Source organism: Megascapheus bottae, chromosome 5 (genome assembly GCF_031878675.1).
Source record: "Megascapheus bottae isolate mThoBot1 chromosome 5, mThoBot2.hap1, whole genome shotgun sequence".
NCBI classification, from domain to species: domain Eukaryota; kingdom Metazoa; phylum Chordata; class Mammalia; order Rodentia; family Geomyidae; genus Megascapheus; species Megascapheus bottae.
The window spans coordinates 51,568,738-51,581,322 of NC_143513.1; the positions used below are offsets into that span (position 1 = coordinate 51,568,738).

Consider the following 12,585-nt stretch of genomic DNA (forward strand, 5'->3'; position numbering starts at 1 on the left):
AGTTGTACAGGACAAAGCTTTTATTTCATATACTTCTCTTACTTTTTTACTTCTTTTCATTTTCTTACCCCCATCTATATTCTAGCCCATTAAAAAGAAATCTTTCATTCTGTAAATGTTTTTGATTTGCTTTATATTGTTCTTTGAAAATAAATTCCATGTAAATCAGCACACACACACACACACACACACACACACACACACACACACACACACTTGTTTTGGCAATTTCCCCCTTGAATTTTTAAAGGTTGTATAAGAAGGGTTACAATTTCACATGCCCAGTGCTTTTGGACAAGTGTCAGGTTGTGTCCCTTTCCTATAAATGAAGTTCAAACAAAATGCCCATTACAGCCAGGCAAAGTTGGCCCTACCTGAAATCCCAGCACTCAAAGGCTGAAGCAAAAAGATCAAGAGTTCAAGGCCAGCTAGTAAAGAGTCCTTGTCTCAAAACAACAAGAACAAAAACCTTCCAACTAAAATCTCTGAGCTTCCCCCTCAATTTTATAAATATGATCCAAATACAATACTTTGTCAAAGTTCTCCTAAAACCAAGAGCCATCCTTGGATAAAGAAGTTAACATTCCCTTTCTCTTCTTTTTAAGGTTACTGGTTGCCTAGCTACAAATTAAAGTCTTCCTGGGCAACAGGCCTGCACATCGCAGTCTTGTTTGGCCACGTGGAATGTCTTCTGGTGCTTCTGGACCATAATGCTACAATCAACTGTAGACCCAATGGGAAGACTCCTCTCCACGTGGCTTGTGAAATGGCCAACGTAGACTGCGTGAAGATCCTCTGTGACCGTGGCGCAAAGCTCAATTGCTATTCCCTGAGTGGACACACGGCTTTGCACTTTTGCACCACACCAAGCTCCATTCTCTGTGCTAAGCAGCTGGTGTGGAGAGGTAAGCCTTTCTGCTTACATGCTAACTGTTTTAATACTTAGAAATCCCCACTCAGGCAATGGGATATGTGTATTTTATGCTCCTGCCTGTTCAGGGGCCCTAAGGTGTGTATGTGTGTGTTTGTGTTTGTGTGTGTGTGTGTGTGTGTGTACATATGTAAAAATGAAACAATCACATAATTGCAGCTCTCAAACTGAATACATATATACATGTATATACACATATATCTACATATGTAGACACATTTATAGACATGAAATACACACATATATTTATAGATGTGTACACATGCACATAGGTATATAGTTAGTTCTGCTAGCTGAGGTCATTCAGGGGTGATTATCTTGAAATCTTCCTATTTTTTAAATATGGGAAGTGTACCTTCACAAATACTTACTTAGCTCCCATTAAATCAAGAGATGAGCTTAAGTAAATAAAGAAGAGAAAATAATTCCTTTCCTCAAAGAAAATATAATCCAGCAGGTGATATAACAGAAACAAAATTAGTTCTTCAATACGTAAATTCTTTTTTTTTTTTTTGTCAGTCATGGGACTTGAACCTGGGTGTTGTCCCTAAACTCTTCAGCTCAAGACTACCACCCTACTACCACAGGGCCACTTCTGGTTTTCTGGTGGTTAATTGTGCCCAGGCTGGGTTTGATCCATGATCCTCAGCCTCCTGAGTGGCTAGTGTTGTAGGCCTGAGCCACCATCCCTGGCATAAATTCTTATTTACATAACTATACTGAAGGACAGTGCTAAGAAGGAGGAAGCAGGAGTTATGAATGAACGTTAAAAGGTTATCAGTGAGCTTTTATAAATAAAGTACGTGGAGACTTCCGTAAGGGTATGATGCGTCAACTGTAACCATAAGAATAAGGAGGAAGATGCCATTAAAAGGGAACTGGTGAGGAGGAGGCTGTCTAGGGCAAAGTGCAAGGGGGACAGCAGGCTTGGATTACAAAACAAATGGCCCCTTATGAAAGACATAGGGTTGAGTATAAAGGACAAAGAGGGTAGAGGACCATGCCACAAAATGATATTGGGTCATAAACGGCACAGAGCCTTTTGGAGGCCAAGCTGTGAGGCTTGAAAATACACACCTCGAGAGGTTTTAAACAAGACGACTGCGCCTATTTCCACCATCATTCTTGAGTTAGGCAAAGAATGGATCAGAGGAACACAAAAATGGAGGCAGGCAGACCAGCAAGGAAGCTGCTATCAAAGTCTAGGGGAATAGACTGAAAGAGGATGGGGGCTTGCACCCATGACCAAGGTAGGAAGATGGAAACAGAATTTGAAAACATCCCAACTTGACGCATTAAGATGGGCATCAGGGAAAGGAGTGAAAGATAAAGAGGTTCAGAGTTTCATTGTCAAGAAAAGGGCCAGATAGTAATATTGCAGTGTGTGTGTGTGTGTGTGTGTGTGTGTGTGTGTGTGTGTGTGTGTGCGCGCGTGCGCGCATGTGTGCGTGTGCATATGTGTGTGTATCTTTTTAATGTAATTTTTATTGAATAACATGAGCAAGAAGCATGCATGTAGTAATGGCTGTGAGATTAATGTTTTTAAAAGTCAGGCAAGGGCCAGGAGTGTGGCCTAATGCTAGAGTGCTTGCCTAGCATGCATGAAGCCCTGGGGTGGATTCGTCATTACCACATACACAGAAAAAACCAAAAGTGGCACTGTGGCTTAAGTGATAGAGTGCTAGCCTTGAGCAAAAGAAGCTCAGCAACAGGGCTGGGAGTTTGGCCTAGTGGTAGAGTGTTTGCCTAGCGTACATGAAGACCCCGGTTTAATTCTTTGGTAGCACACACATAGGAAAAAAAAAAAAACAGGAGAGGTGCTGTGGCTCAAGCAACAGAGCTCTGGCCTTGAGAAAGTACAAGCGCAGTGATCAGGCCCTGAGCCCATTCTCCAGGACTGGCACAAAAAAATATAATAATAAAAAGAAGCTCAGCAACAGTGCCCAGACCCCCAGTTTAAGCTCCAGGACTGATAAAAAAAAACAAATAAAATAAAAATCAGACTATGAGAGTCCAATTTTCACACAGAAAGATCCACAGCCAAATTCACTATTTTTGAGATAGACTATGTTTATGAAACTGTCACCATAATCATCTTGAAAGTGGTGTAATACTTTTTGGGTCTTTTCCTTTCTCCCAAAGCCCTCTAATCTCTGAAACTTTCTGGCCCTATAGTTATTTTTTTCCACCACAGAGTATCATATAAGTTGAATTGTATAATATGTAGGCTTTTGAGTCTGTTATATTCCAGTTATTACAAGGAATTTGAGATTCAGCCATGTGGTTGCAAATAAATCTCACATTTTAATTGCTGAATACATATATTTTCAATGCAGTTCATCCATTCACCAATAGAGGGCTATTTGGGATATCCCTTATTCTTATCAATTCTGAAAATAAAAGAAAAAATATTGATCTTAACATTTACATGCAGATTCTTATATGGATATGCCTTAAGTATTTAGGAAAAATAACTGTGAGTGAGATGAGCTGAATGGTAAATTTAGAAGACACTGTCATACTGTTTTTCCAAAGTGGCTATTTGAATTTCTATTTCTACTAGCAATGTGTGAAAGTTCCAGTTGGTCCCCATCTTTTCCAAAACTCAATTATGTGAAGATATTGATTTTCTGTAGCCATCTAATAGCCATAATTAATGTCACACTATGTTTTTAGTTTGAATTTTCATAAGATATATTTTCATGTATTTAAGTTTGCTTTTTTCTTTTGTTGCTTTTGGGTATTGAATTCAGGACTTGGGTGCTGACCCTGAGCTCTTTTGCTCAAAGCCACTTTGCTCTACCACTTTGAGCCCCACCTCCACTTTCGATTTTCTGGTGGTTAACTAGATATAAGAGTCTCATGTTTTTTTCTGCCCCAGTTGGTTTTGAACCATAATCCTCAGATCTCAGCCTCTTGAGTCAACTAAGATTCCAAGTATGAGCCACAGACACCCAGCTCTTTTATTTTCTTGAATGGATTATTTGATTTCTTATTATCAAAAATCTTTACATATTACTGTTTATTGGTCTTTGCATATTCTAGATACTAATCTTTTTTTTTTTTTTTTTGCCAGTCCTGGACTTGAGCTCAGGGCATGAGCACTGTCCTTGGGCTTTCTCAAGGCTAGAACTCTACCACTTGAGCAACAGCACCAATTCTGTGGTACCAAGGAATTGAACCCGGGCCTTCGTGCATGCTAGGCAAGCACTCTATCAGTAGGCCAAACTCCTGGCCCTTATACTAGTCTTTTATTAAGTATGCAGCCTGCATATATTTTAATTGTTCTTTGGCTTTCATTTTCATTTTCTTACCAGTGATTTTCAATTTTGGTGACTACAATTGCCATTATTTTTTCCTCTATTCTTTATGTCTGAAGAGATCTTTGTCTATATCAGGTATTAACAATTTGTCCTCGAGAATTTAGGTTGCACAGTCACTTATATTACTGAAAAAAATTAAAGATATGCACATATTGAATAAAACTTTAATTTGTGCTACTTGCATATCATGCAGGTATTAAAAATAATGTTAATAATAATTGTTACTGTAAAAGCAGTAATGCTGTTCACCTGTAAGGAAAAAGACACAGGAGATTTTTCACTGGAGGCGATCTCTTTGCAAAGTGTAAAGTAATATGTACAAAACAAACTACATAAAAGAAAAAAACTAAGGTTTGGCTGAAGTGCTAGACCATAAGTTCCTGTGTTCACTTTCTAGTACTTGCACAATAAATCAATTGTTGACACAAAATCTTTTTAATGAGCCTTTTATAGAGAAGAGTAGTAACTGAATAGATTCATTTTTCTAAAACTTGTGCATGACTGTGAATGTCAGAAAATAATAGGTAATAGCATATCAAACAATAAGTAATAATATCAAATAATATCAATAAAACAAATAATAAGTAATGTCATAGCTTTATTTTTTAGCTTTATTTTTTACTCTGCCTAATTTCACAAAGACAAATCTATTACTAAAGTTATTTATTTGTGAGATTATATATGTATGGATGTGTGTAATATGTATGAAATGCATATTACATATTGTACATATGACACTTGGCAAATAGGAATCAATAGAAAGGCAAAATTGTGGGTCAGATAACTGGAAGCAGTTTCTCTCCTAATGGCTGGGAGAACTACAGGAGAAGGTCATTCTTCTAGTCTGTACATCTTCCTCTCCCTTCCTATGCATTTTCTCTGTCCTCAGGCTCTTGCTTTATAGAAAGTACCTAATATCCAATTCCTGACTAGTCTCTTAGGGACTCCAGGAATCCTGAGAACATGAATAGGGTTTTATGTCATCTAGTGAATAGAAACTGGTTAAGTTCACGGTCAGTTTCACCTTTCCAGTCTGGTGACAGAGCCAAGGACTGAATTTTCTCTGGGATCATTGTCATGAGCACTTTGGGGGAGAAATCATATACATCACTTGGTCGCTGGACAGAGGGAACTGAGACAGTACATAGACACGGAAAATAAGTCGGGCTAACATTAAACTCAGGACCAGAGAGGTCCATTAGAGGAAGAAGCAATGCCATGGCAACTGAAAACTGATGTAATTTCATTTGCTCTTTAATGGGCTCTTTGTAGAAAAGTGCTCTCTGTAGAAAAGGCTAATTGAGTCCAAAAAATTGCATGCAATTTTCTCTTAAAGGATTTTCTCTGGTTTTGTCAGTATTGCACAGCCTGCTTTGTCCCCTTGCTGGATGTGTCTGATATTTTTCTGTTTTCTTTTCTACTTAACACCCCCCCCCCCGCATCTGCATTTTCTGGCCTTTGTTTCCTTTGGTATTAGTATAATGGCAATCAGTAAGTAGGCCTTGTTTACCTCAGTGCAAACCTCCCTCTCTCTGCAACCTGCATTTTTCCTAGGATGAGAAAGAGTCAGGTCAGGGTTAGTGGGCTGCTAAGCTGCATATCATTATTCTACCTCTTCCTTTTTGTAAGATGAAAATGAAAGCTGCTTGCTTTACTCTGCATGAAGCAAATCCTGACAGTAGGAGGAAAAACTGTTACTGCAGGAAAACCATAAAAATTCAAATGTTGTCTGTAGAATGGATCATCAGGGTAAGACCAGACCCTTTAATAACTGCCCTCTGCTACTTAGTATGACAATGACACAAGTCATGCAGCATGTTAGGAAATTTCCTGTTCAGTGAAGTGATAGAATAAGGAAAGGTGTCACTGGCCTTCACTTTAATCAGTAAATAAATCTACCTGCTGGACTGACATCTCTCTCACACCACCTCAGTGCTTTCCATTTTTTTTTCTTCTTGTGTTATATATTGGGATAGCCCAAGTCTGATCATCTAAGCCATTTGAAAAATTACCCCGATTTCTGCTGCATTTCCCCTATTGTTTGTACTCTGGTTAGCAGAATTTGATTTCTCTTCAAATTGTTGTTCCTTATTAAAATTAATTTTAAGCAATACTTTATTTCATTATATAAACTAAAAGTAAGGCTTCCTTGCTACACACAGAAAGAAGCAGTTATAGGAAATTATAAGTAATGGGAATTGCTGACCTTTTCCTGCTCAGAGACTTTCCGTTAACAGAAAATGCCTCCTAAAAGCTTTGTTTTCTGGTCACGTCACTCCAGTCATTTCTGCAATGAGTGAGAAAACTTGAAATTAGTTCAGAGACCATATTTCATTTATACCCTGACAGAAAGCAGTTCCTTGCAACTCTTAGAGAGCGGCCCAAGTAAGAAATTATCCTACACGTTGTAATGTATAAGCAGCCCTGAGCAGCGTTGGGTAGAATTTTCATAGCATCTGTGTTCGGGTCAGGACTGGAAAAAATTGACCAGTCTGTCCAGGTCTCTTTAGCCCTATCCTGGAGGTCCTCACTAATATAAAGAAGAAAAGAGAAATAAATCATGTATGAAGAAGAGTGGAAAGAAAGAAGTAAAACCAGCCTTATTTCACATGTTTGTCAACAACACACACACACACACACACACACACACACACACACGCACACACACAAAAACGTACCCTCAAATAGAATTTGTTACCGGTTATAGCAGAGGCACTAGATGTTTGATCAATGGACAAAAATCAATTGCATTTCTGCATATTAGGAAAAAGCAGCGATTGAAGTATAAGAAAAAAGATATCTATTTCATCATGGGAGATTCAAGACTTGTAAAAAAATGTGCTCAATAAATGAGGTGGAAGATATGTAGAATTGTTTGAAAGATAGTAAAGAGATAAGACACTCAAGATTGATTGTGAAAAACAAAGTATTCAATTATTTCCTCCTTAGGGGCAATCATTTATTTGCTTAATTGGATTTGTGGGATTTTTTAGCTACATGCTGTCAAATAAGTACCATTTATTTATGCCTAAAAATAGAAAAAGATGAAATAGAAATTCAAGCAGTGTTTGTTAATAAATTGATTGGTTGGAGTGCAAGGATGAGCACCTGACCTTTTCCTCTCCATTACTTAGGACCATGCTCCTCCCCCAGCCTCACAATACACTTGCATTGTAACTAGGCCACTTATAGAAAATCAGGAAGTCCAAGACAACAGTGTCTTGTTTTCTCTGCTGTGAATTGTCTTGTTTTATTTTATTTCAATTATGGCTTGCTTATTTTCTATATACTCATTGATATTTTTACTTCAAAACTTTTGCCAACATTTAAAATTAAAAGTGTAAACTCCCACTTAGCTAAATAAAATAAAACCTACAAAAATCTTCTCTTTACAATATCCTCCATATATTTATTTGTTTATCTGTGTATCTATACAGATATAAATAAATAAATAAATCTGTAGATAGACATACATCTATATCTGTCTCCACAAAATTTTCGCCTTAAAATACTTCATTGAAAAGGAAATATTAAATAATTAAATATTTTAAAAATGAAATAGTAAATTAGTATTTATCAACTTCATTTTTTCTTGAACAGTCTTTTCTGGGACCTTTAGACTCCCACCTTTAGTGAACTACTTTCACTCTGGAATCCTCTTTTGACCTCATCCCAAACATTCTTTTTTTCCTGTCTTCCATGTTGGATTTTGTTGCTTACCTCTCAAGTCTTCTTCAATCAAAACTATGTATGTGGAGCAAGCCATGCATGGATTTGGCCTTGACTGGCACAGAAGTCTAAATTCACGATCTTTTTCTCCCATGGAGCCCTGTTTCATTGCTTAGTTTTCCAATATTGCAGAGTGGCTTTTATTTCCTTTCTGTTCGTGTGTAACCTGTTATCGATGCCTGGGGAACTTCAAATTTTCTTTTCCACTTGAATTTTCTGAACATATACACTGATCCATGTGCCTTGGTGAGTTTATTTTTCTCCAGTGTCCTGGACCTTTCAATTCTCCAAAATGTTTGTCTATCAATTCTGAGACAGATTCCCGAGTTATATCCCGCACAAATTCTTTTCCTCTGATTTCCCTATGCTGTCTTCCTTGAATTGCCATTTGAATATTAGACCTCCTGGACACTTCTTCTAATTACCGTGTCTTTCCTGTTTTACATTTATCTCGATGCTCTCCTTTCTGGGACATTCACTATAGATTGTGATTCTCTGTTTTTATTATCTTCATCTATTACACTGGAAGCTTTCCTGAGCTGTTTTGTAATGCTTGACTAGCTGCTTGTGCTTAAGATGGATCAAGTAACATCTAGGTAAGTTGTTTGACTATTAGCTGTACTGTAGGGGATTGAGGTAGGTTTTCATCAGAGAAATCTGTATTTATCGATTGATTTTTTATAAGATTATTGGGGGCTGGGAGTTTGGCCTAGTGGTTGAGTGCTTGCCTAGCATGCACGAAGACCCAGGTTCTATTCCTCAGTACCACATGCATAGAAAAAAGCCAGAAGTGGTGCTGAGGCTCAAGTGGTAGAGCTCTAGCCTCGAGAAAGTCCAAGGACAGTGTCCAGGCCCTGAGCTCAAGCCCAGGACTGGCAAAAAAAAAATGATTAATAGTCATTACCTCAAGAGGAAAATAAAGCTTATTAGATTAAGGCCTAATAGCTGACATTCTAGGTGTTGAATTATTTAGAAAAGACAGGCTATAAATCCTGTCTAGAATGTTCTACTGTCTTCTCTTCAGTAAGCTAAATCTGCTCCTATGAAAGACTTAAGTTTACACTTCTTTTCGGAAGACCATTCTTCTTGAACTCCTTCAATGCCTATATTTTGAGAACACACACACACACACACACACACACACACACACACACACATCCCTTTTTAGCACTTATACCTTATTTGATTAGTGTTTGCCTATCAGTTTAATTTTAAAAATGAATGGAAAATTGACTCAGAAGGCATAGATTTAAGAAAGCAGGCATTGGGGTTCTGTGAATCTTGGGAAATAGATTCAGAAGGGGTAGAAGGATTGCTTTCAGAGGGGAAACTTCCAGTTTTGTTACAGCCACAGGCAAAGTGAAGAGATTAGGCAAACTATTATGGCTTCGGGAAAGTCTCCTTTTGAAGGGAGAGCATCTTCCATGTAAAGCAAAACAAGAGGAGATTGGAGGAGAGCACTAGAAAATAAGTGAGGAAAAGACGCATTGGATTGGTGAGTTTTCTGGAGTTTTCATAATTGACTTTGGGATGGCATCACTCTTGTACAGCATCCAGCCTCTTGGGTGCAGCCACTGCGATCACAGCTAATAGTTAGGTTCCCTGACTCTTAGATCTTAAGATTACTCTTAGCACTGGTACATCTATGAGGAAATGGAAGGAGGTGAAAGTTCTAGTTTTGTCATATGGAACAACTGGATGAGCTGGTGAGAGTAAGGATAGAGAACACAGAGAAGGATTCACAGAATGGTTGTACAGGACATTAAGCAAGCAAGCTGCAAAGATAGAAGGGGATGGGTAAAGAACTGGGTATATAAATTAGGGATTTTTGAAGACTCATAAGTGTCAGGTAATGCCTCTGTCCTGGAGTGACTGTAGGGTCAGTCAGAAAGTCAGGATGGAGGAGGAAGTCACTGAAGAGAATTAGATCCCAGGGCATTGAGTCTGTCATTCATATGGAGAAAAATGGCAGGGATTTGTGTGCCGAAGTAGAGTGTCAATCAGATGCCACAATTTCAGGAGCTGATGTTGAGATAAATGTATTTTGGAAGGAAGTTTGGTGGTATACCTGGGGGCGGGGGTAGCAAAACCCTAAAGAAGCAGGGGTGTTCTTTTATTTATTTATCCCAGGGAATTAAGGAGTAATTGGAGATAGCAACAGGGAGTCAGATCTATGAGAAAGAACTATATTCTGCAGCTATATACTGCAGGCCAGAGTTAAGCATCCTGCATCCCTTGTTTGAGCTGGGAGCAGAGCAAAAGCTAGTTGGGTTGTCATGGTGACCAACGCCATTTCTCCAGGCTCATTAATCCTGTGTTCCAAACTAAGCACTTAGCAATAGCTTCTGAATAAATGCAGCAAAGCTCTGCATACTGAAAAGGGCACATTCATGTTAAGCAGGGGAAAAAGGTTTTCAATTTCATTCATTAAACTTGAGTAAATAATTTAATATCTGTGTGCACCACTCCTCCAAGCTAATGAATAAGGATAAATACTTAATGGAAAAATCTAGCTTAATAAAGTTAGCAGCATCAGCTCCACCTATACAGGAAATTGATGTTACCAGTAAAAATGCATATGAAGAGAAGAAAGGGAGGGAAAATAACATATATTGAACGTCCACAATTGGGGTATATCAGGTGTGTTCAAACACACCTCATTTAATCTTGGCAACAACCATGCAAGGGACACGTCGTCATTTTTATAGATGTAGAATCAGAAAGTCAGAGACCTTAAATGAGGTAACGGTTCACACGGCCTGTTACACTGTGACCAAGCTGTTTCTGTTTGGTTGGAGTTCTCGATGACCTGTTGTCCTGCTGGAAATTGCACACTGAACAACCTTCTGAGACAGCTGACTGATTAAAAAATTTAGAAGACAAGTTGGTGTTCAGATGACATGATCTAGAGAAGTCCTATCAGCTGGAAAAAAATTTCATCCCATGAGATATTCTTAAAGGCTTTAAAAGAATGAAAGGATGGCAGCTGAGTATAGCTAAAAAGAAAAACATTTAATTCAAAGACATGAAATTCAGTCGAGGTTTCTTTCAAAATGTGTCCCCCAACCCTCTTCCATAGTTTCTCTGCCATTCCTTCATTTGCTAGTTTAAAGAAGGTGTGAAGTCAAAAAGTATCCTCTTGACCTGGATTGCTGAGTTTTCCTCCTCAACAGGACAAAAATCTCTGTCTGGATTTTCTGAATATCTCCAACAATGCAAAAAAGTGATGATAAGTAATTGAAAAAGATATATTTTCTAAAAGAATTCATTCATTCCTTTTCCTTAAAATTAAATTCTTTAATTAAAAGCACTACTTTGATCAATTCCAATTTCTGCCTCCACCAGTGTGATATAGCAAGGTGTAAATAATAGAAATAACTAGATGCAAGTTAAATATCCCTGTCACTAAACTTAACTGTTAAAAGTTTCTCTTCCCCCTTTTCTTTCTCTGGCTTCACTTGTAAGATGATCATGGTCTCTTTTCTCACCTTTAAGTTCCTTAACACAGTCCTGAGTAATCCTAAGAGGTTTTTCTCTCTCCTCCCCCGCCCTGCCCCACCATCACAGACTTCCTTTTCTCAACTGGCTTTGTTAGTTTTATGTTCTCTTAGCAAGAGACCTACATGTGACAGGTGTCCTGAGTTTTCAGCCTAAGTGCACCATCTTTATTTTATCACTATGAACACTTGGACAACATTTCCTTGGGCCGATTTTCCTTATCAGCACTTCTCTCTCACATTTTTCCTTTTTATTTAGAGGATCCTGGTTCTTATTATCCTCTGACCATTTTAAACACCATTTAGCAAAAAATAAAAGATTGAGAAACAGAAATGGAGTGTTTTCTCTGTAACCTCTCTAAGTAATAACTTGTAGGAGCTAATCTAAACAATTTTAGTAGGAACTCAAGGGCCTGGGATCAGAGGTAATGGTTAAATCAGACAAGAGCCTGAGGCTCCAATCTCAGTTTTCCATTATGCTAACTAAAGAAACACACAAATATAGAAGATGCAAAAAACCATCTGAATTGAGGGAAAAAAAATAAGCCCAGGCCAGCTTTCTAAAAGTTTATACTATTTACATGGCCAATGGGAACGGATTAAGAGATCCTTCTCTTTTCTGAGAGAAAACACATGTCTGGCAGTCAGAAGAGGTCTTACCCCATATCCATGACAGCTACTGGGTGGTAATGTCCAGTCCTGCCACTGGGATGCACACTAAGGGAGATACCTGAAAACAAATCTCTGGAACCTAGCCTAGCATTCCTATCCTTTGCATACTTGTGGTCATAGAAAGGTAGTGGCCCTCAGACATGCTATTGTGATGATGATGATGATGATTCCCCCCCCCTCTGTGGTATCAAGCCTTGAACTTAGAGCATTGAGATCCTACTCGGCTCTCTCTCTCTCATGGATGGCCTCTACCACTTGAGGCACACCTCCAGGTGGCATTTTTGCTGATTAATTGGAGAAAAGTTTCTTGGACTTTTCTGCCAGGCTGACTTTGAACCTTAGTCATTCCATCTCAGACTCCTGAGTAGGTAGTATCACAGGGCTGAGTTATCGGTGCCTGGCTCAGAAATATCTTTTAATGAAGAGCATCACA

The 12,585-nt window shown here is 38.4% G+C and overlaps 1 protein-coding gene across 1 annotated transcript in view; it reads left to right on the forward strand.

Moving 5' to 3' along the window:
- Positions 1-12,585, forward strand: part of Asb4 (ankyrin repeat and SOCS box containing 4) — a 47,916-nt gene that overhangs the window by 13,447 nt on the left and 21,884 nt on the right. The window contains exon 2 of the mRNA XM_090332350.1: positions 606-905. Within this exon, the coding sequence (XP_090188476.1) occupies positions 606-905 (300 nt within the window). The remainder of the gene's footprint in view (positions 1-605; positions 906-12,585) is intronic.